General features: G+C 42.5%; 1 protein-coding gene across 2 annotated transcripts in view; it reads left to right on the top strand.

Annotated features, from left to right (window-relative positions):
* alk (ALK receptor tyrosine kinase) overlaps positions 1-22,934 on the top strand; it is a 446,259-nt gene extending 423,325 nt beyond the window's left edge. For both annotated transcript variants that reach the window (XM_085343606.1, XM_085343605.1), the window contains exons 18-29: positions 1,990-2,148; positions 3,234-3,347; positions 5,566-5,752; positions 6,457-6,547; positions 7,504-7,568; positions 7,658-7,787; positions 9,295-9,392; positions 12,455-12,547; positions 17,122-17,223; positions 17,472-17,606; positions 21,143-21,233; positions 21,824-22,934. In XM_085343606.1, coding sequence (XP_085199732.1) covers positions 1,990-2,148; positions 3,234-3,347; positions 5,566-5,752; positions 6,457-6,547; positions 7,504-7,568; positions 7,658-7,787; positions 9,295-9,392; positions 12,455-12,547; positions 17,122-17,223; positions 17,472-17,606; positions 21,143-21,233; positions 21,824-22,900 — 2,342 coding nt within the window. In that variant the 3' untranslated portion in view covers positions 22,901-22,934. The remainder of the gene's footprint in view (positions 1-1,989; positions 2,149-3,233; positions 3,348-5,565; positions 5,753-6,456; positions 6,548-7,503; positions 7,569-7,657; positions 7,788-9,294; positions 9,393-12,454; positions 12,548-17,121; positions 17,224-17,471; positions 17,607-21,142; positions 21,234-21,823) is intronic.
* Positions 22,935-25,026: the final 2,092 nt, after the last annotated feature.

Raw genomic sequence — 25,026 nt, 5'->3', positions numbered from 1 at the left:
AGCTGGCCACTAGATGCAGGGAGGCACCGAGGAGAGCGTGAATGTTATTAGAAGCCAGGAGTATATAAATGAGTCTCTGTCGATGCACCGGTGTGTAAGAGAGTGCCCAGTTTTTCATGAGTATGGTAAGAGACTAAGCAAATCATTATTCAAGAAGCTTTTGAGGAGAAAAATCACTCCTCTTTATCAGGATTCTTGTCTAGCGTTGATAGTGAAACAACTGCAGCACAGCACATAAAGGTATTTTTATTAGAATATTATATTATTAGAATCTAAGTCAGGTGTGCCAACAGGATGTCTTAGAAATGTTTGTAACAATAATCATCACCATCTTCACTTCACGAACATGAAGGAGCACTTAGCACGCCTGTGTCTAAAGAGCCACAACACGCCTTGATATTAGTATGCAGTCAGCAGCTGTTCTCGACACATTTGTATTCCTCCTCAGAGCCGTCTCTGTGTTTTTGGGTTAGATTTATGTATTTGTACGTATAAAGCTGATAACAGAATGATGAGAGAAAATAGATTCTACAGATGAATGCATTTGCTTTGCTTGCTAAACAGTACAGAATTTCACAACCAATAACTAATCTGTGCTGCACCGCCTTGTCCCTGCTTGCTGTAGTTCACAATCAAGAGAACTGGTTTCCCCAAATCTGAAATAAAATAAATAACGTTGTAAAAAATCTCTTTTAAAGGTCTTTGTGGCTATAAGCTTTCGGGCTATGGAGGGCAGAGAGGTTGCGGATTTTTCTTCTAGCCAGAAGATCTTTTTTTCTGATTATTCAAACCTCCATTCACAATCACTGAATTCATCTATTTTAGGCAAGGCTGGGCTGTAATGGAAATCTGCAAGCTCCCAGTTCCCCACGCAACAAAAGCAACCCACCTGCCTCTATAAACTGCTCTACAGCAGTTTGAACTGGCCAGATAGTAAATGCACGTAGATAAGAGTAATATGAATATGATCATTTTTCTGCAGAAAACCTTTTTAAATATATATAAATTTCTGGCTACCAAATTAGAGACAACAACTCAATCAATCAAACAAATGTATTTCCGTAGCGACAGCCGCCCACCAACGAGCACCAAGTTAACATAATGAGCTCTCGCTGGGTTAGCCTTAACGAAGTAATGTTAGTCTTTGCGGGGGAGTGTGTGTGTTTGGAGCATTTCCGCAACAAGCTGTTTCATTGACAGTCAAGGTGGATGGCTGTCTTTGAGCTGCTTAGATAAATTTAAACTTTCATCCTTAAAGCTCTCAAGTTCGACATTGAACTCGGGGTCAAAGTCAGAGGTCAGGTTTTCTGAAAATCTTCTGAAACTCAAGAAGGAAGTCACTGAGGATTTTGAAATTGTATTGATCTACTAAAAATTTAATACAAGTTTGAATCTCAGTGACCTTGACCCCAAGGCTTTGTGAACAGAAGAACTGGAGAAAGATGCAACCGTGTTTCATGTTATAAGATGTAAATACAAACAGAATAGAGCAATTTGGAAACTATTTAAACTATATGTTTAATTAAAAAGAACTAAAAATTGGGAAACTTGAAGGAATCATGAATGAGATATGACGCCTCGGCCAATGTTTTTCAAATTTACACCATGATGTTCCAGACCCAATCAAATTTCTCTTTCAGTATTTGATGTTTACCTTTTAATATAAGCGTTATTTGATTTACAGGTCACCGTCTTCTGTTTTTATTTACCGCTTACACAGTCTCCTTTCTTTCTGTGAGTGAGGATACCATATGCTGGATCACGATGGCGTGGAGAGTGAAACCTTGGGAAGTTTTTCTTTCTTTTTTTTTTTTTTTTCATAGATCCTTTAATCAGGACTATTTCCTGTAAATTACATCAGGAGCGTTATTGAACTTTGGCTCATTTAACCAGAGAACATCCTACAGCCATCTAATCAAATCCTGTTCGCTTTAGAAACCTCTGCTCTGCCGTGTTTTTGTGTCTGTGTGTGTGCGTGGATGCCTACAGGTATGGAGGGGGATGGCGAGGTGATCATCAGCCCGGTGCAGAACTGCAGCCACTGTGAGAGCAATGAATGCCACGAGATAGACATAGACTCCACAATCTGCTTTTGTGATGAAGGCCTCACCCTGGCACCGGATGAAGTTTCCTGCATCAACGCCACAGGTATGACACAGGAGATAACAGTAGTGGAGCTCAAGTAATGAAGAACCACAGACTAATTCTATCTGTTCCATGCAAACGTATGAAATGATCTGAACACACAAATGAGCTGAATGTAATTGTACCTGTAATAGGCTGCGACTCGGAGAACAGATAATGAATTAATCCACAAAAGTAATTAAGCCTGGAAGGCTCTGTACTTTATTGAATCTTTATCAGGGAAAATGTTTTTTAATAGCGCTTCAATCATTCGTAATAATTATCAATACATAGGATAAGCTAACCTCTCACTGAAAATGAATGTAACCATAGCAGTAATAGTCGTGTGGATTCCTGTCCTGTTGTTTCACTGTTGGCGCTGCAGTCAGATAAAAGCTCTTTATTTCAGGATGTCAAGGATAAAAGGTTTCACCTTAGTACTGATGTGGTGACACTAGACTGTGGATTGTGAATGTGTTTCATAATGGGCTTAATGAGCCTTCATGGAGCTAGCTTTGCCCATTAGGCCCATCAACTAAAAATCAGCTTTCAGAAATATCTTAAAACTGCGTTCTTCTTGGGTTAAACTCTAACAAGCCGGTGTAGACAAACCCCTACAGACCCAGAATTGCCTCTTCAATTATGATTTGTAATCTCAGGCAGATAACACGTTTATGAATGTAGATCTGAAATGAATTAATATGGCAGAGTGTCACTTTATAATTTCAAGCAAAATAACAGGGCTTTTACCGTCTCAATAATATCTTAATGACCTAGACTGTCTCCTCAACCGATGATTTGCAAATCTGTTCTTTATAATGACAAGCGGTAGATAATTCTGTGATGCTAGGTCGTAAAAAGGTCACAATCTCAATATGGTGTCTCTCGGTGTTCAGATTTGTTCCTCGGCTTAGACGAGCGAAACGATCTCCCCTCCGCACAGAAAAAAGGAATTGACATGCAGCGTCCGTCGCCGCTCCTAAGCTCTGTTGTGTCATCGCTTTCACATCATTAATTAAGTCGGGGATCAGTGTGGTGAAGTGAATGTTAATACTCCTCTGGGGGAAGATAACAACTGTATGACACCGTTGTTTCCCCTTGTCCTGCAGAAGTGTCCCAGCAGCCTCCGCAGCCATCTCTCTCGCACCTGGCGCTGGGTCTGTCTGTGGGCACCTCGGCGCTCATTGCTGCCCTCCTGCTGGCTGTGTCCGGAGTCATGATAAGTAAGTGTTGACACATCTTTGTCAGCAACTAATATGAATTTGAAAGAATTATTTGGTATCGGCAACGGCCAAAATTATTCTGCTTGATAATTTACAGAATTTTTACAGTGAAAATTGACATGATCTGCAAAAGCCTGGATCAGCAAGTGTCTGCACTCGTTTTATTCTCATTGCACTTTTTCCTCCCTTCCTCAGCTTTGCAGCTGGGGTTTGTAGGTGGAGGAGGACACAACATAATTAATTTGAGACTAATTTCAGGAGGTGTATTCCTTTGTTCACTCATTCAGTACTTCCTGCTATACATAAAGTGTTTTGCTCTGTGATTTTTAACACTTGACTTGCCCAATCACTGAACAAGTTATACGCAGTCGTACCACAACGCAACATACTCTATTAAATATTACAGATTTTATTAGGAGATTGTGAGAGAGGGTTGGGGTTCCAGAAAACACTGGGACTCTGTGCAAAATGTGCATAAAAACAAACTGCAAATCTAATAAACCCAAATTTTATTTACAGTAGAACATACAAAGTTAATGGCAGCAACATGTCTTAAAAAGTTGCCACAGGGACATGTTTACCATGGTAACATCCCCTCTTCTTTTAACAACAGGCCATAAACATGTGGGAACTAAGGAGAGCAGCTGTTGGACATTTGGGAGAGAAATGTTCTCCCATTCTTTTGATAGAGAATTCTAGCTGTGCAATAGTCCTGTTCGTCTTTGTTGCATTTTTTTTTTATTTCATGATGATCCAAATGTTTTCAGGGGCTGCAGGAAAGCCAGTTCAGCAACTGGGCAATTGTGCTATAAACCCATGCTGTTGGAATAGATGCACTGTGCTGTTTAGCATTGTCTTGCTGAAATATTAAGGTCTTCCCTGATCAAGTCTGGATGGGAGCAGACTTGTGTTTTCCTCTCATTGATACCTTCAGCATTGGTTGTGCCTTTCCAGATGAGCAAGCTGCCAATTCCATAGGCACTAATGCACCCTAGTACTATTTGAGATGCACGGTTTGGTGAGCACTGATAATAAGCCATATTGTTCCTCCCTCTATAGTGTCTAAGCCTGAGGTTGGCACCTCAAGTCAGCAAGCCACAGGGTTGTACGCCATGAATTTGTTCTCACTACATGGTGGATACGGTTCAGAGGTTCACGGATACAAGCTTAAAGCCAAATGTAAACCCGACATGATTTCTTTTTTCATTTGAGATGTTTTTATGATCACCCTTTTTTCTTGTTTGTTATACATTTTGAAAAAAACACATTTTCACTCTGCATGAAACTTCTCCAGTGGTCCCTGGCCCATCTTAAATGGCCCTTAGCAGGCTGTTTCCAGAATGGGAGGTGAGCCTCGTAGCCATCACAAATATCCCTCTGCACGCCTGCTTTCAGACTATTACCGCCAGACATGCAGTATACGCTCATTGAGCCATCACTTGCAGGCTGACGCATATTTTCAGACTCCCACCTACACTTTTGAATGCACATTAGTGGACGAGGCGGGGGCAGACGAGGTGTGGGACAACCTCTCTGATGAACGAAACACGCTAATGATGGATGGCTGCTTAGCCAGCAGCTGACAGCACTCGTACATTAGACAGCACTTGGTAAATAAATAACTCCCCTACACACACATAAGCACACACACAAATGATTGTCCCTGAAGCTACTATGTTCACAGTCCAGGTTGAGGCTTCTAGCACTAAAAAGTGTGAAGTTTGCTGTGTGTGGGTGTGTGAGAGAGAAACAAAGAGCTGAGTTTTCATACTTCATGCTGTTCTCAATGAGGTGCATGCATTTGCAATATTGAGGGAAAAGATGTGAGCTCTTTGGGTCTTACGCTTTGGGCCCATTGTTGTTTATGCACTTTATATGTGTTCATGTATCTAACAGGTGCACATGTACAGTGGTTGAAAAACTTTAAATCTGAAACATGCTCTTTGTGATATTTTGGACAAATCTCAGATCGGATGGAAAGGAATGGATGCTCAGGGACACAGTGGGCTTTATCTAAGTGACTGGTGCTGTACAGCTTTGTGTTCTTTGGAGACGTAATAACTGGAAAAGCTTTCCGCTTTGTGAGCTTTGGCTGCCAGTAGTAATTTTTTACAAAAAGGACTTATGTTTTGTTATTTATTTATTTTTTATTAATATTATTAATATGTCGATATCTCAGTAGTGGAACAAAACTGCTCTTTTATTTTCATGTCACCAGTGTATCGGCGTAAACACACAGAGCTGCAGTCCATTCAGCTGGAGCTGCAGAGTCCAGACTGCAAGCTCAGTAAGCTGCGGGCCTCCACCATCATGACAGACTACAACCCCAACTACTGCTTCGCTGGCAAAACGGCCTCGGTCAACGACCTGAAGGAAGTGCCAAGGCGAAACATTTCTCTCACCAGGTAAAAGATTCAAGTAATCTCATTACTGTGGGGCAGGGATGGACTGATGTGCAATTACTGAAGATGTCAGTCCTACAAAATAGTTGTGGAAATCCACTTATGTTAGACTCAAAAATGCAGAATGGCGTGAGAGGAAACAACATTAGTAGTGTGACGTCTCACGGTGTTCACCGCTTCTGAAAAATCATTTTTTTCCAGAATGATCTTGTCTCTGTGTTTATAGTTCGCCAGTTCATCATTTGAGGTTTTTAAACATTTGAAATCATTAATAGTTTTCTCTTTTTTTTTACTTTCATGACACATCTATTTCATCTAGTTATGCGAGAGTCATGTCAACTGAAACAACTTTTTAAAAAAAGGGGAAAAAATGGAAACTATAAATATTTTCATTTTAAAATTCACTGCTGCAACAGGTTAAAGAGTTATTTCTCTTTGTGGGCTGAAAAGCTGTCAGACCACTAAATTAGAATACTGACTAGCATCTCAACCACCGTGTTTGAAAGAAGTCACTCTTTTTGATTTACTACATGACTCCCACTCGTTTACCTTGTGCTTAGCTCCTCGGGTAATCGATGTTTGGACAAAAGGTTTATTTAGGATGTCTTTCTGCTGCCTTGTTCAAGCGTCTTTAGTTTAGAGGTGTCAGCACTGTTCTTGTTTAAATCGTTCTCTCTAAAACTAGTTATGTGTTTGTTTGTTTGCAGGGGTCTAGGTCACGGTGCTTTTGGTGAGGTCTATGAAGGTCTTGCAGTGGGGATACCAGGTGAACCAAGTCCACTGCAAGTTGCAGTCAAGGTGAGTCATGACGCAAGAGTAATAGTGGGGTTACATGTGATGGATGTTTGTGCGGCGTTTCTCCGGCAATCACAGAGTTGAAGACTTGTTTTGAAACTCCGTTAAAAGCTTTGTAACAGAACGACTGTAACAGTTATTTTCTCTGCCCCACATTCAGCATCATTCAGCTCAAGATACAAAATATCATAAATACTGTATGCAACACTTATTACCACAGACTTTTTATAAAAGATGGATGTACCCATTGGGACACCACCAGCTGGTTTATAAAGCTCCATTCTAAAGCGACAATTTGTAGCATTATAGTTTGTTTTGGACCAAAACAAAGTATTTTTGGACGAGAGGGTGTCGTGCTAAATTGTCAGCTGACACAGTGAGCCTGGTAAGCAATATGCATTAATAGATGGTTGCATACTCATACACAGATTGCTGCTAATTAGCGCTAACAGACTAATGAAATATTAGAATTTCACTTGCCAAAGCTGGAGCACATTCTTCTTGGATGGTCTCTTAACTGCACAGTGAGCCATATTATTTGTGTGATAATTACATTAAAAATGCTCCATAAGGCACCAACGGCACAAACGCAGTCGAGAGGTCCAGTTCAATGACTCCAATTAGCTGAGGTGAAGCCTAGCAAACTGCTAGTGGTTTAATCAGAACCCGCTTGTCACTCACAATGTCCAGGCCACTAATAATTCCAACCTTTAGCCTTTATACAGATAAAACAGGTTTGTTATTTTAAAAAAGGAGTTCTCCCCAGGCGTCGTGATGGGAGGGAAGTGGCTCTAGAGACCAAAGCAGTTTTTGTGCCTGTCTGCAAAAAGTTTTTTTTTTTTTAGCTGTAAAGCTTGAAGCCTTAAGTGCCACACAAAGAACTGCAATTTCATTTGAAGCCAATTACAGCTTGCTTATTACCATTTGTTGCACTGAGATTTGGTTTCCATTTAAACTAGACTCTTCCGGAAGTTTGTTCTGAGCAGGATGAATTGGACTTCCTCATGGAGGCTCTAATCATCAGGTAGGAGCTATTTAAGCATTAAGAAAATTCAGTCTGTCGTACAGCACCAGCAGGAATCTGACCTGTGTTTCTCTGCTGTGTCGCTGCAGCAAGTTCAACCACCAGAACATTGTGCGCTGTATAGGAGTAAGTCTGCAGGCTATGCCTCGGTTCATCCTGCTCGAGCTGATGGCTGGAGGGGACCTCAAGACGTTCCTGAGGGAGACCAGACCCCGGCTGGTGAGACACACTGCTGCTTGGCACTCAAGTGAACATATCACTTTATTCTCCTGAGACCCAGCCCCCAGTTTGGGATTGATTGGGCCTGATAACAGTAAAAACTAAACATCATCTGTGAACAGACAGTATTTTTTTAATAGTGGATGTGGGTTTATTTTAAAGGATAATACAAAAAGTTCATAATTGTTAACAAAGTCTAAAACATTTTATTGAGCAGAATGAAGCTCCTTTGTGAGGAATTGGGGTCTCAGGAGAGTAAGATGCACAAATGTACTACTGTATGCGTTAAGCGCCTAAATATCACATGACGCAGTGCATTGATTTGGTCTTATATTCATGCTGACCTGATGAAATCCAGCATTTATTCTCTTGTTTTAATCTCCAAACTGGCTCTGCAGCCACTTAACTCTAACATCGTTATCATGTCTCACTTTGGACTCCATATAAACTAAACACTTATGTGTACTGCTTGAAGTTTGACAGGGTAGCTAAGTCGAACACACCTAGCTATACATGATGACTGCAACGTCCAATAGTGAACGCTGCACTTGGTACCGCTCATCTAATACACATTTCTTCTACACTGAGTGAAAACGTAACACCTGTATACAACAAACAATGTCACAACAGCTGTAATTTCAGCGTCTGAAAGAAGAAAATCTTTTGTTGTAAGCTAGCTAGCGTCAGCATTGCCATTAGCTCTGCTGATGTAGCCTCACTTTACACTGTTGGCCAAAATTTCATTGATTTGTGCAAGTATTTTACTGTTTTTGGCAGTTATTAAAGTACAGCAACTGAGTACTTGTCAGTGTGAACACATTTCCAGACTAAAAAAAGCAATGGTAATTAAACTGTAGGCTCAGTTTTCTGTCCTTAGCTGACAGGAGTGGCACACAGCACGGTTTTCTGCTGTGGCCAATCTGCTTCAAGGTTTGACATGTTGTGTTTTCAGAGATTTACTTCTGCATCTTCTTCTACCTTGGTTGTAACAAATAGTTTTTGGAGAAGATTCTTGCTGTCCTATCAGCTCGAAGCAGTGTGCTCATTCTCCTCTGACCTCTGGCATCAACAAGACATTTTCACCTAGAGAACTGCAGCTCACTGGATATTTTCTCTTTTTCGGAGCAGTCTCTATAAACCCCAGAGACGGCTGTGAGGGTTAATCCCAGCAGATCAGCTGTTTCTGAAATACTCAGGCCAGCCCGTCTGCCACAACTAACGAACAAAGTGGCTGATGAGTAATTTATATAATCTCTCATTTTTGACAAGCCATATGCCAATACAGATAAATCTGTGATGGGCAGTGTTGGTTAGTCTCTTTTGCTGTGTTATTAGAGGGGTTTTTTTTTACTGTGAGGTTGAACCAGAATGGTAAGTTTGTAGCAACGAGCTAAAGGGGGATTGTTATCATAAAATATAGTGCTCATTAACTCTTAAAGATACTATTCCTGATTCAGCCCCAGATTCAGTTTTTTGTTTTTTCTCTGTCTCTTCTCTGTTTAATCAGGATCAACCATCCAGCCTGACCATGGTGGACCTCCTCAACGTGGCCAGAGACATCGCTAAGGGCTGCCAGTATCTTGAGGAGAACCAGTTTATACACAGGTACCTCAGCAGATGGCTGCACATTTTGCATACACTTATGCAAAAACAAATTTGCGTTGGCAAAAATAAATGGAGCATATTATTATGAACGAATACAGTGAACTCAGTGGTTCTCTAGTCTCCCTAGCAAAACCGATCAGACTGACATATTCGGGGAGCTCATTCACTGAGGTCAGTACGGTATTTCACAATTTAAAAGAAAGTGTTTTCAGATCTACATCAAAATTTAATGTATCCCTCTTTTCCCCCGGCCACCAAGTTTCATGAAATTTGTCTTGGTGGGGTTTTTTTGCGTGATCTAGCTGACAGCCAAACAAACAGCACCTATCACAAACCCCCGCCTCGGCTTTTTGCCTTGGCAGATGAACAATATGCAGAACATATGGGTATGCATGCCACTGTATAAATATGGAATGCAAATGTGCATTCAAACAAACAGAGTTCCCTGCCTTCATCTAGCATCTACTCAGAATAATGAACTGACTGCATCTGTCCAAGCAGAACATATGGACTGAGTATGCCTTTTGCCTTCCCTGAGATAGCAGAAAGGACAAGTGATGAGTTTAGTATCGGAGCAGCCAGATGGGCTAGCCGGCTTGCCTTTTTACGCTCTGTATCCGAGGCGCAAGTCAAGAGTATGCCCCTTCTATGCTCATATTCGCAGTGGCTGGTGAACCATATGATGTGGCTAAAGAATTTTTAAAAGCCCTCTCTTGAACCCGACTTACAAAAATCTCCTTCGTGGACGCGCACGAGGAAAGTCAAGTACGTGTTAATACGAGAAAAGGTCAAAATAGATTCTGCAATCAAATCAGGACAATTAAAGCACATCCACCTTCCCTGAGATCTGCCTTTGACTTCCCAGGGATTGGCCAATGACAGACGAGGTCTATTAAACCTTGTTTGCCCCGCTGCGGTACAGTAAAGCTCCATCAATCCACCTAATGGCCGACTCTTCTCCAGAGCCTCGTGATCTTCTATTCAACCTGATTCTCTGCCTTTAAACCTGTATTAAAAGTCCCCCCCAACGCTGTCCTTGAGGCTAATTTCATTTTTATAGAAGCGTGTTTTCTTGGGGGGGTGAGTAAAGGGCATGTGAGTGAAGTAGGCTGCTACTCCAAAAACAGAAAGCAGCTTTCTCTCGGGGCTTACTGGGTTGGATGAAGAGCTGTTATGTTCACCAAGAGGTTAAATCACAGGGTTGATGTTATCTGAGAATGACTTACTCCAGCTTATGTGTGTTTCTCTGCTTATTTCCATTTTATGGCTAGTGGATGGTGCAATGTTGCTCTTTGGTTATTTCATTTTACAAGCGGCCTGGCAATTGTAGCCACCTGAAAATTATCACTGTACTGAGGAGTTGGGCAGTTTCGTGCAACTGCAGGTGTTAAAATAGGCTAACGCGTATTGTTCTGTAAGTGCTGCTATGAAATGGGTCTTTAAGCTGCAGTGAAAATTTACTGTAAATAAGGTTCACATTATAAGGCCGGTTAATAATATTTTAACAACAGTCTCCTCTCATATCGCTGTGCTGCACGTACAACACATCTGTGTCTTTCCCTTAAGCTTTTAGACCACAGTCTGTCACAGCAGTATGCTGCAGTTAAGACTCTTCCTCGCCTACAAGCAAAAGCAAATCATTTCCATGAATCCTTCCAAGCCATTAAACACAGCAAGTTGGATTTAGTAATAGCACCTCACGACTCTGTGTGTGCACGTGTGTGTGCACGTGCACTCTCGCCCGCTGATTAGAGTCGCGCTACGGTAGAAATTATGCAGCTTTCCTGAAGCGGCTTAGATGACCTTAAATGGATTAATTGTTTCACCTCTTGTTCCTGAAAAAGAAAATGGAGGAAGTTTCTCTTCTCTGTTTTTTATAACCGAGTTTATAGACACTGACACTTATTTAACTACTTTAATATAAAGTTTAAAAGAAACTTGGAGAAAGTGGAACTGATGTCCTAGAGAGGATTTTATTGTTTCTCATACTAACGCGATGAAATACTTTTATAATGTTAGCTTACATCTCTTGCGGTGGACTAAAGTGGGGCAGCTGTGTACAGTGGTTAAAAAGCCCTCCGTTTAAATCAGTCTGAACCATTACTTCATCCTCATTGTGTCATTTCTCATCTGAGCTTGGAGGCCAAACATCAAAACATGTGTGTGCGTTTGTGTCTACACACAGAGCTCGGTGCTGTGTGTTTCTATCGCTGGTGGTTTCCAGCCGTATCCTGTCTCGTGATCTAGTCTGAGATCAGCGCCGCCACATGATGTTATTCTGATGCTAAAGTCTGGCTGTTTATTGGCCTTTGGTGCTCGCTTGTCTGCAGTGTGCAGACGAGCAGTGAGCTACGTCACTTCTTAAGATGTTGAGAAAGTTAGATGCCTGGGGAGCAGAGAAAAGTGTGTGAGCTCGGCTCCTTTTTCCCCAGACAGCAGTACAGCACGCCGTGAGAACTACTGTATTTTTGCTCAAAGAATAACCGGCCCAGAACAGTGCAAATATGAATTTTCTCCTCTAACCCACTCAGCCTGCACATACATTTCAATCTTTTCTTTGGATCCACCATGTGGGCAGAGTCATAGGAAACTATACACTTTGCCAGCTTGCCCGGAGCAGCTTGGTAGTTACAGTGAACTTCAGATCCAACAGGGAGCATCTGTAGGTGTTTCATACATGGAGATGTTATAGATGCAAATGTATGAAAACCTCTGAGCAGAGCTTTGCGAGCATCAGTATTCACCTTGTCGTGCTGTATAATTCAGGCTTAAGCTATTTTCACAAATGTGTACTGGATATGAAACAGTCTATAACCTGCCAGTACCCCAAGCACAAAGTCTGTATATTGAGTGATGAATTCACAATGGGTCAGGCAGCACCTGCGTTGAAACCACAGAGAATTTCAGCAGTGAGAACTGTGTAAAGCGTCCTGCTGTGTGTTAGATGTGAGAAAGCTATCCTCACCTGATCCTCCTGAAGTTCGTGGGTAAAGATTTCTAATAGCATGAGTCCATGCATGTGTGCAACATAACCTGAAAGTGTTTTTTTTCTGTTCTTCCAGGGACATTGCAGCACGGAATTGCCTTCTGACCTGCAAAGGACCGGGACGAGTGGCTAAGATCGGAGATTTTGGGATGGCTCGAGACATTTACAGGTACAATACTAACGCAGCTCAGTGGCAGCGGGCAAGAACACTCTGGTCCAGTTGGCTAGCTATAGCTGAACTGGAATCCAGATAAAGTCCAAAGGGATGCAGCTCACACCAAACAGAGAGAAACAAACATGTGGCAGAATACTTTTCTTTTACACAGTCCACGACTCTGACCTAATGGCAAGTAAAATCAGAGAGTAGGATGACCGGAAGGCCTAAGCAGCAATCATTGGATTTTAACCTAGTACCACTTGTCACAGCTTTGCTTCCATCAGGTGACAGGACTGGAAGGAAGTCGTGTAGCTTTTTTTCAGAAAATCATTGGGGTGGCTGTAGCTCAGGTGGCAGAGCAGGTCAGCCACTAATCAGAAGGTTGGTGGTTCGATCCCAGGCTGCATCCTCGCTGCATGCCAAATATCCTTGGGCAAGATACTAACCCAATGTTTGCCTACTGGTGGTGGTCAGAGGGCCCGGTGGCGCCTGTGTCCGGCAGCCTCGCCTCTGTCAGTGCGCCCCAGGGCAGCTGTGGCTACAATGTAGCTTGCTATCGCCAGTGTGTGAATGTCTGTGTGAATGGGTGAATGACTGAATGTAGTGTAAAGCGCTTTGGGGTCCTATGGACTAGAAAAGCGCTATACAAATGCAGGCCATTTACCATTTACCATTGAGCAGACTGGCCGCTGACTTCTCAGATGCCCGTTGCTCTTAGAAATAGGGATACGTTTGCTTGGAAAAGCAGTTGCTGCATGCCATTGGCAAATAGCAAGACTGTATGCACTGGTGGAGAAACCTCTTCTCGCTTACTGATATGTGCAATGCAGGTCATAGATGCATGAAAGTTTTTTCTTTCTTGTGTGACTATAACAAAAAAAGAGTTGAAACTGTTTTTGTCCTGGGCTTTTTACCCAGTAAATACTGCAGCTCAGCTGTTTTATCCTCTGTTATACTGTTGGACTGAAGCTTTCTTTTAATCTAGACCAGCTCCCCTTTAGTCATTGTTCTCATCCCCTTTTTTTTTAATATAGCTAACATTATTTCACGTGGCATCATTTAAATGAACGCACAATCCAGCAGGGAAATCTCCCAAGCCTTTCATCTGGTAAGAAATTAGAGCAAGGAAAATATGTCACAACATTCAGTTAGATCAGCGCAGCGCTTTTGAATCATGCGATGAAAAGTCACACGAGAGCAAAGTCACTCACAGAGCATCCGGAAAAAGCTGTTGCACAATATCCCCGGGGAGCCACTTTAGGAACACTTGATTTAATTGCTGATGTCAGTTTTTCAGGTGCCTCACTGCGATTTTGTTGTTATCTCTCAGCCTGAAGCTCTGGTGCAGGGGCTTTTTATTATTATTGTTATTGTGTTTGGAGAGAGGCGGGTTGTTTTGCACACATGGCTACCAGGCTGCTGGTGCGTTATTTTTGCCATTTCACGATGTGGCCATACTGCTATGTGACAAGCGACGTGGGGTTCTTTTGAGGCGATCACAGGGGGACAGGTGCCCCCAGTGAGGCACCAGGACATGGCTTAATGTCAGCTTTTTATATTCCGCTAGAGCCACAGGCATACTTGCACTTGCAGAATTTCACTCACACAGTCTTTCACGCATGCCTGCGCACCAGTGATGTGGTGGTAAATAAAAAGCTGGGTAGACAATAGCTGGCAGACAGCCGTCATCCTAAGGTGAACAGCTGCCAGTATGAAGAGAAATCTACTGTTTCGCCTTAAATGACCATATTTTCATAGGGTCTAATAACAGTAGCTGTATAGCACGACTCTAGGCTGTATTTATTAAAGTCAGCCTGGCGTGCACACATGCAGGCGCACAATAAAAGCAGAACAAAGACATCCAGCTCCGCAGACACAAACATTAGCCTCCACCATTGTGTCCTTAGGTGCATGCAACTATCTTTACTTTCCATTCAGCACAGCCCGCTCCGTGCCTTTGTCTCTTACTGTTAGAGCAGTATTAGAGGGAAAAACTATCTTGCACACAGAGTCACACATAAACATAAAACACCTCCATTTGAGCTATAGATTTCCTGAGACTGTATTTAAGCCTCCCTAATCTGCAGCTCAGCTTTCAGTCAGTGTTGGAGGTGTTGGCAGGAGTAACAAATATGTCCATACACCCTGTGCTGAAAAGGAGGTTGATCTAGCGATAGCGGGATTATCAGTCTCGTGTTCTACATGTCCCTCAATCTTTCTCAGAATGATTCACCGTTCTCTAACAGCCTGACAACCGACAGGGCGGAAGAAAATTAGAGTTCGGTTCATCTGCATTTATTTGTTTCGGTTGCAGAGGTCATCAAGGGTGGACGCAGTATACGTTAAAAAAGAAAAGAGGACATTTTAGGAGAATAAAAGGAGCTCCTGCAGCAGTTTGGTCTTACTGCATCTATTTACAGGGGCCACTCCACTTCGCTCACCGTTTTCTTTATTAGGATGGACAAGAAAATTAGAGGGGTACCGAGGACGGAGAGGGGAATGAGATGGTAGCACGATTCAATCCTGTAATTGCGGGACTAAAAATGGGGCTGGTAACTGATTCCCATCACTGACTGGGGCATGTTATTTTAAGTGATGGATTAAGTCGCTGGGTGCATATCTGAGTGTCTGCCCTGCAGTGTAGCTCTCAGCTAATCTGTCAAGCAAACAGACTTCACTAGTGATTGTTTTCTCTGCTTCATTGATTATGTGTAATTTCCCTCAAGGGTAACTTCTTATGCCAATAGTTTATATTTCCCTTTTAACCATATTATCTGTCTGCATATCATTTATATTCATCTCTGCTCATGGATCCCCTGAAGAGTCGCAGCTGCAGCTAAGTTAAAGTAAATGATGAGTGCTGGCTCTTGCTGTTTGCCCTGGGTTCATACTGTAGGAAATGCAGCAGTCTATTAACACTCTCACCTGAATTTATAATTAAAGGAAACTCCATCTTTATGACCAAAATTTAATAACTGAGGCCGGGCCTTGGCTGCAGATGGTTAATACTGCATAAATATTGCACGTTTTACTTCTGTTTTAGCCTCTTGGCACTCATCTCATATTATTTTTGGATTTAATTTAAATGTCAGTTCCAGGTTATACAGTAGGTACAGAGCAGTGGCTTTTAACTGAAGTTTGGACATTTTTGCCCCAGGAGAGCATGAAATGAAAGCGGGACTATTATGCCTTTTCTTATTTTCCATCACATATTTATATGCCGTTCCAATGTTGGGTGTTAATTATGGCCCAGTGTTCAAAATGATGAAGCTGGTGGATGTAAAAGTATTTCCCGTGAGCCAAAAGGCGTCAAGCTGCTGTAAATGCTCAGGTTCAAAAATTTTTTCTTCTCTCAGTTCTTGAGGATAGCTTTAATATAGTCGAGCGGCACACAAAAAGCACACACACACTGTTTAAATCGTCTGCTTTCAAGCAGAAGCCAATCAGAAAAAAGTTGGCTTAAAGGCAGAGCAGTGAAGCTAGCTTATTTCAGAAGCCCAGGATAAGATACAGTATCTCTATTTGGAACTGTCAGTGCTTTGAAGTAAATCATGCAAAGCTGCTGTTGTTGACTTCAAAAATGAAGATATGGAGCTGGATATGAGCACTTGTCCAGACAAATATAGGACATAGAGCCAAGTGCACAGGTATCAGATGGTGCATTGAAAAAGCTCAGGCTCCTGAGACGGTCCCATAATTTATCCAAACTACAACTGTCTATTTATTCTTTATCACCTTGTTTTTGATGCGTTTGTTTTCTCTATATGTTTATGTGTTCGACCAGGGAACACTAGTTACACCTGGGAGCTGCCCACTGTAATTACAATTCATTCCTGTGCAGCTTCAGCGGAGCAGCTGCTGTTTTCAGCAGAGGAAGAGCGTTATTCCTTAGGCCCCAGGGATTTGAACTGGCAACCACCCAGCCAGTCACACAGTCTCATTTATTATCAAGAATTGCCATGTTTATGAACAAGTGCTTAGGGAATATGCTGATATTTTTATGACAGTATTACTGGGGGCAAACAGATTTACTCCTCCGCAACAGAAAACGGTGCCAAAAATAAAGTTTTCCCGTCTGACAGCAGCTGACACCACTTAACTGTGATCCTGACACATGTCCGTTTTTCTTTGTGGACACCGTGGCGGACGTGGAGCCGAATGGGAGCCACTTCACGTCTGTCCTTGTTGTGCATCTCGGGGAGGGCGAGATAAACCAGGCGGCGACCTCTATCAGCACCAAAGATCAGATACAGCACGCATCTGATTATTTTTCTAGCAATGCAAAGGGCAAGGCAGCATTAAAAATGGCTCAGACGGGGCTCGGCTCAGACGGGGCTCGGCTCAGCCCGGCGAGAAATCTGCGTCGTTCCTTTCTGCGAGATAAGGAGTTCTTAGGTCTCACACAGCAACATGTAAGAAGGCTGAAAAAGCGACCAGATCAGAGCGCCAATAAAGCTGCCGAAAAACACTGAATTAATTGCTGGATTTGAGAAGTTTTCACCTTTTTTTTTTAATACTGTGTCTGATCTGTTATTAACCACACGGTTATGCAAGCACGTCCCTCACAAATGTGTTTGTGTGTTCAGGGCGAGCTATTACAGGAAGGGTGGGCGTGCCATGTTGCCGGTGAAATGGATGCCACCTGAAGCTTTCATGGAGGGCATCTTCACATCTAAAACAGACACATGGTGAGAACCCTGCACACATCTCTCAGACTGACACTGGTTTCACCTCCAGAGTTTCACACCTGTCTGTTTTTTTTCACCTCCTGCTGAACCCTCGCTGCATTTCTCTCCGTCTCATACTTGTCCTCTGCTCTCATCCTTCACCACTTCAGCGGTGATGATGCCTGTAATTTAAGACTTGATTGTCCTTAGCTTTCTTTCTCTCCCTCCAACTAATCTTTTTTTTTTTTCTCATCAATCGCCTCTCGAAGGTCATTTGGGGTCCTGCTGTGGGAGATCTTCTCGTTGGGCTACATGCCATATCCGAGCCGCAGTAACCAAGAAGTGCTGGAGTTTGTAACAAATGGGGGAAGAATGGACCCGCCTAAAAACTGTCCTGGACCTGTGTAAGTGCAGATCACACAGACAAGAAAGATCACAGTTGTAAGAAAGAGCTTAAATTTATCAACTTTTTTGTACTTATTGCTCATGGCATCTAATCCAAGTCACAACTGTAGACTAAGCTAATGCTGCACAGGCCAGTTTCACACATGCACTGAACTGCTAAACCCAACATAGGCATATATGAAAACAAATGCAGATTATCCAGCTAGCCCAGTAAATTCACTGTCACTGTAAGAAAGCAGCACTATAGATTTAGTTTAGAAGCTTCTGCTTCTTTCACAGTTTGGCTAATCTGACTGTTTTAAGAATTTCGGTGTTTTATACAAAATTAGACAAAGTTTTGTCGGGTTTTCCTCCCATCAACCCCGATTGGTTGAGGCAGATGGCTGCTCCTCCCTGAGCCCGATTATTCTTCCTGTTAAAAGGGAGTTTTTCCTTCCTGCTGTCACTAACTGCGTGCTCAAAATGGGTTGTTTTCATTGCTCTGTATTATTTCAGGGTCTCTACCTTAGGATGTAGCAGTCGCCTTGAGGCAACTGCTCTTATGATTTGGTGCTTTAAAAAGACAATTTAATTTAATTGAACCTTCCACTTTAATAATAATACGAGTCAGACTGCAGTGATATGGGAATATCACAGCTGATAATCCAGTGCATTTACCACTCGAGAGAAGGTGTCATGCACACACTATCCATGCAGCGCACTCACCTTAGCCACGTAAAGTATTTCCAGTGTGAATGTGTCTGAAGTAGAGATGGACCGATCCGATATTACGTATCGGTATCGGTCCGATACTGACCTAAATTACTGGATCGGATATCGGAGAAAAATAAAAAATGTAATCCGATCCATTAAATATCACGAAAGCACCTCACAAAACTTGCAACACGCCGTAACTCACCTCAGAACGTTAGCACTCGGAGCAGTATGCATCACGTGATAGAGCGGCTGTGGCATGCGGGACCTGTCGGTGGTCTGGATAGCATTTGGAGCTTCGCTAGCAACCCGGCATTTCATCTCCGACAAAGTTATCCCCAAGAGAAGTAAAGCAAGTGTGTAAGTCCATCTCTGAATGTAAAGCATTCCTGCGTTAAGCTTAACAAGCGACTGCCTCTCCTGCTGCTACTTCAATCATGAAACTGCTTAACGATCAGCTGATCGGCTTTTCTGTCGCGAGTCCGTGTCTCTGGTTTGTTTTTGGCCCACTTTGCACCAGAAAGAGGAAACCAGCGGCTGAACAACAGCAGCACGTTTAAGCTTGATCAGCTGTTGTTAGAATGTATTTAATATTACTTTCTACTCGAGGATCTTTTTCTACGTAGCTGACGGCTGGTAACTGTGCAGGGGCGGATCTAGCAAAGTTTAGCCAGGGGGGCCGATAGGGCATTAACAGGGAAAAGGGGGCACAAAGACATACTTTTCTTTCTTATTCTCATTTAAAATGTCGAGCTTTTAATAAATAATTATCTGACACCCAAAGTTTTAATTTGATGTAAAATGAATAGAAGTCAATTACTGTATATAGTGACTATTAAGTCTAATATATATACCCTAGTAAGCTATAGCACTTTTTCCTTTGAGAAGGTACCATCTGTGCAGTCTGCAATTTTGTTGAAGAAAGATGTTGAATCTATTTAATATTTCTTGAAAAATAATTGATTTCTGTGCATTTTTTTTTCACACTGCATCAAATTAAGGTTGATTACATTGATTAAGCATCATGAGGTGGAGCGTGAGGGGTGGTTCCCTATTTTTTATTTATTTTTGTTGTTGCTGGGAGTTGGAACCCTATTAGTTAGGTTGCTTAATATTTACGCTAAGTACTCTTTAAAATACCAGAATAGGGAGGATGGTGTAGGTTTAAGTTTATTAGATTGATCAGTATTGCTGAACTATGAAATTTTTTTTTTTTTTTGCATACAGGTATAACAGAATAGCTTTAGTGTAGTTGTTGTTTTAAACTTGAGTATGAACTTATACAAAATGCAGCAAGATATTTTTAAAAAAACAGTTTTGTTGATTAAAAAACACTATATCGGATTCATATCGGTATCTGCAGATATCCAAATTTATGATATCGGTATCGGACATAAAAAAGTGGTATCGTGCCATCTCTAGTCTGAAGCAGACTATCTTGCTTTGCACTGCCTGTGAGAAAGAACAACTGATCTAGTTGTCTTCAAACTATCCATAGTTCGTATCAAACAGCAACCAGCAGATTGTACTTTTCCTGTTTTTATAGCCATTCAGGATCAAGGCTGCAAAAGATAAATGACCTTCTGTGCTAACGACTTCTCTAAAAGCTACTCTAAGTCAGGTGTTCCAGTTAAAGACGTGAGAGATGAATTGGAGGTTGAAAGGTGCCACACATGATAAATAAAGACATATAGAGTCTCTATTGACAGAGTCTGATCCTCTAAAGTAAGACTGGTGGGTGTGAATCATGTCTCGATCACAGCAACTTTCAAAGGACTTTCGAAAAAACAATTCTAAATGTGCACAAAGCTGAAAAGAGCTTTTGAAGACCTGGGTCCCCTGAGTTCTACAATAATAAGACAAACTATCCATTAAATGGGGAGTTTGTTTCTGCTGGGAGTGAGCATCATGCAAACAACACAGTAAGATGGCATTGTTCAGTCCTGAAAATGGGTAAAAACAACCCAAAAGTAACATGAAATTGTCAGCAAAATCTCTACAACAATCTGTGTTCACTGTGAGAAAAACACAAAGTAAGAATTGTGTTAATGCAACAAAACCACAAAGGAGGCCACTGTTTTCAAAAATGAAAAGAGATGAGGTAACATTTACATTTTCTGGCTCAATGATGTTGTTTTGTTTGTTTGTTTTGAAGAAAAACAGGAACTGCACAACAAAAACAAGCCTTGTGTATGCTGTGAAGCAAGTTGAGAGGAAACGTCATGGTTCAAGGCTGCTTGGTCGCTCAGGACCTTGCTGAAGCTACTAATCAAAGATGGAACACGAAATTTAACAGGAGGGAGCAGCCGGTGACCTGTATTTTGAAATGAAATTTGTATCCGACGTATCTTCCTAGCAACGTAGCACTATACCGAGCAGGAAATCGTGAATTAAAAAAAAGTTCCCTCCCCAAATCTTGTTATTCATGTTCACTGTAAACGTGTTGTTGGTTTTTTTTGTTCTCTCAGAATAGGCAGATACCTTAAGTGCTCTATCAAACTGAAGTTTTTCTGAAAGCCACAGTGAAATTTAATCACCAATTAAAACCATAACTCAGGATTTAACATCACTAAAACTCGCTCCTGTAATTTACATCGCCCATTTAACAATAGCTCTCAGTGGTGGGAGGTTACACTTTAAATCTGCATTACAAAAACCTAATAAAATCAAAATAAAATAAATAAATAAATTTTAAAAAAAGCTAAGAAGCTATTAAGAATATTTAGTCAAAGGAGATTTACCCAGCATGCATTAAATCAGCTGGAGAGTCTCTGCTTTCTCTGCATGGAGTGGGAGAAAGTGTTTTGACTCCGTGTTTTCTGCTCGTTCATGTGCATTTCAGGTACCGTATAATGACTCAGAGTTGGCAGCACCAGCCTGAAGACAGGCCCAACTTCTCAACCATCCTGGAGAGAATCGACTACTGCTTACAGGTAACTAAACTGAGCACCGTATGGGAACCTGACTGTCATGCAGGCACTGATTAGGGCTGAGCAATCAGAGGAAACAACCTAACTGTGACTCATTGTTTACTATAAGCTCTTGGCATGCAAAGACTGATTACACAACACGAGTTTGTACAGAGCATAAGAAAGCGTATGTGTGCATGAAAAGGAGTGTTCCATCTGAGAGGAAGACATAATCTGCAGTAGTGGACTACTTGCTCTATTCGACCACTCTGCAGGACGATAGAATCAATCAGTACAGCTGACAAGTGGCTAAGATTATAATGTAAACTGCTGCTGCATCTTATGCCATAAGTTGTTGATGCGCAGCTTTCAGTTTGCTGGACCCACAGGCGAACTGTGAATATTCCACAACTTTGTTAGAATCTGCTTGCTGGGACGTTGTTGCCCTTTATTACTGTTAGTGCAGCCAGACTGTCAGCGCACTGCAGTTCTCCGTAATATCCTTCTCGTTAATTCTCTGCTCGACCTCATGACATTTTCCAAGCAAAAGTATTAGACCAATGAAGTAACTGTTATGACCGTTCATCCACAGCCATGATCTTTGAATCTTTCAGGACCCCGATGTGGTGAACGTGGCTCTGCCTATCGAGTATGGGCCAGTACCCGAGGAGGAGGAACATGCCCCCATGGGCCCCGATGACCCCTCAGCTCCGACTGTGCTGGTGAATCCCCAGGTGCCCGATGGGGAGGCTCCACAGCCACCTCCCGCCTACCCCACAGAGGAGAACCGGAGAGGAGGGGAGCACGTTGTTGTGACGAGCACAGCGTCTGAGGCCAAAGCACAACCATCGGCTCAGCCCCAGCCATACCTCCACATGCACCAGCACCCTCACACACAGACCACCAACACAGTCACCTCTGCTGCCCCCTCCACACTCACTGCCAAGGGACCTCATGTCACCACCCAGCCCAGCTCAGAGGGAGGACACATCAACCTGGCTTTCGCCCAGGGACACCCCTCAGAGAAGGACGCCCACACTGGGAAAAGCAGCAGTCTGTGGAACCCTACGTATGGCTCGTGGTTCCTGCAGCAGCAGCAGAGGAAGCAGCAACAGCAGCAGCAACAGCAAAGGCAAGGAGGGGTGGGCGGAGCAGGAAGCAGTAGTGGCAGGGTTCCTGGAGAGGGGCAGGATCACGTGAGCCGGACAGTGGCTGAGGTGGCCGGGGCATTAGGTCTCCAGCACCAGCACAAGCAATTCCAGCAGCAGCTCCAGCAGCAGCACCAACTCCAACTGCTGCACCATCAGCAGCAGCAGGGTCTTTGCAGACCTCTGCTACCCCCTCCACCTCCTCCCGCTGCCCAGTCTCCCCTACTTTTAGATTCAACCGCCTTGCCCCCAGTCCCCCTCTACAGACTGAGACGTTTCCCCTGTGGCACCATCGGATACGGCTACCAGGAGCAAGGCCTCCCCATAGAGTCCAGTCACAGTAACACCAACCCACCTCCTCCACCCCAGCAGGGCAGCATGCCCTCCTCAGCAGCCCACCAGAGGGGGGGACCCATTCCTACGTCAGTGTCCATGGCTCAGTCAGGTATATCCGAGGATAGCCGCCCACTGCTAGTTACGATGGGGACTGTTCAGGACCCACGGCTGCCCAGGATGGAGGGCCACAACGCCACCGTGCTTTAGCCCACAGGCCTACGCAGAAAGTCTTCTTTTTCAGGCCCCGTCTTTGGAGACTGTGAGTCACACAGCAAGAAACACTGTGCCGTGTGAGAGACTATTTTTCACCACTCCCGTCCCACCATTTTGGAAAGAACCCATCTCTCTAAAACTGGCTTTTTACACCAGAACCTTTGAGGTGTGTTCAAACCCCAGTGGATGCTAAAGCACATCGGAGAACTAAAAAGCTTTGGGAGGCAAAATGTAGAGTCAAACATAGTTTTAAGAATATAAAAAAAAAAAAAAGAAAATGTATTTTTTCAACATTGGAGCGATTGAGTGAGAAAACAGAATCACCTGGAAGACTTTCCACACGATTGTGACTAGGAGAGGTCAACTAATGTTCTGCTGAGGAGGCTTCATGACTATCAGAAACAGACTACGAGGAGGAATAAATCTCTATATTTTGCCAGACTTTGACTCTCAACCTTTGGTGATCAGTTTGACTGTAGCTGCCAGCCACATGTGTCATTCTTCTGCAGAGCCCTCAAACTGTTCCTCATCCCTTTGGGAAAAGAAAAAAAAATGCAGCGTGGTAAATTGCTTGTATCAGACTATTTTTCAAGAATATCACAGGATTGACGCTGGATTACCAGAGACATTTCTACAAAGGAAATAAAAAAATAAATGATGATAATAATAATAATAATACTGGGAAAAAATGTGGTTGTTGATGTTTGCTTGCCTGCTTGTTTATTTATTCATCTCTTTATTTATTATTTGGAAGTGGCTCTATAAATTATTACTGCTTCTCCAGATCCAAACAAATTCCTTTGGAAGCAGATATTTCTCAGTTTTTTTTGTTCAGGTTTTTTTTTTTATTTGAAGAAACTCCTTACAAAAAGAAGTTAACTAAATATTCTAAAAGCTTTGTTACAGCAGCGACTCTTTTTAAGCGGAATAGTTGGATAAATGAAGCACTGAGTGTTATGTGACTGAAGATGAGCCGTCTCAGCAACATTTGGGAGTTGAGCTTTTTTGTTGTTGCTAAAGATGTGAAATTACTCGTTGCCCCCGGTCTCATTGAAATCGCTGCTCTTTGAACTCTCCTTTTGTTCACAGCTCCATTCTGTCGAACGAGCGCTTTGAGACAGAGAAGCCGCGGCTTTTCCTTACTTATTGCTTCTTTGAGTAACCTTTTATTAATTAATTCACATCTTGGTTTTCTTTTTTTCCTTTTTTCCAAACTTTTTTGTTTCGTCTGGCTATAGAAACAGTGGATATTGCTGAATCAATCTTAACCTTCAATTTGCCATCGCGAGGCACTCCACGTTCTTAAATTTGCATATTTTATCTTTTCTATTATAAGATGGCTGTTGTGGAATACAAATGAGTCTGAGAGAAAAGTTTAAGTACAAACTGCTTTCGCTCCACATGTGAATGAAACCCAGAACCGCTCATTTTCACCCGCATAGTCTGTGTTTCAGTTCGGCGTATCTATCAAACGATGCCACGAGTGTGTTGATATTTAGGTGAATTAATGACGATATTTTTTTTACGCTTTTTGCTTACCGGTACTCGGCTGTCAGTCCAGCTGCTGTAAAGAGACGACGAGCCGTCGTGTGAGTGTCATGATGCTCGGTGATAAATGCGTTCCTGCAGGCGAGCTCGGTATTGGCTAATGAACACTGTTTTTGCTTTGTCTGTGTTAAACTGCATTTTATTGATTCTGTGCTCCCTTCACTGCTCATCCCCGTCGTTTGATGTAAAAAGACAAACCCTGTAAATGTTGTAATTATGAAGTATTGTACTATGGCTCTGGTAAAAAGCTGTACATTGCCCTTCAGAAGACATTCGGCAAAATTAATAAATTACTATATAACAGCCGTATTTTCTCTCTGTTTCCATCTTTGAAGTTGCCAGCCAACTTAATCAAATTAACTCAAATAAGATACCTCTCTAAGAAAAAAGCGTTAACTAGACGTCCGGCAGCTTGTTTGCTCTGCAAACATAATTCAGGCGTTAAAATTGAGCAGCTCATTCTGCAGCTGTGTGCTCATACGTGCAGTACTCCAGTGATTTTGTGTTAGGTTTTTGATTATCATGACTCTCTGATGATGATGATTAGATTTTGCCGAGAATTCATCAGCGTG

The sequence above is a fragment of the Diplotaxodon limnothrissa genome, linkage group LG19 (assembly GCF_057381915.1).
Source record: "Diplotaxodon limnothrissa isolate DT_005_m linkage group LG19, D_limnothrissa_male_GT1.1, whole genome shotgun sequence".
In the NCBI taxonomy this organism is placed as follows: Eukaryota; Metazoa; Chordata; class Actinopteri; order Cichliformes; family Cichlidae; genus Diplotaxodon; species Diplotaxodon limnothrissa.
This window is presented reverse-complemented; position numbering and strand designations above follow the sequence as displayed.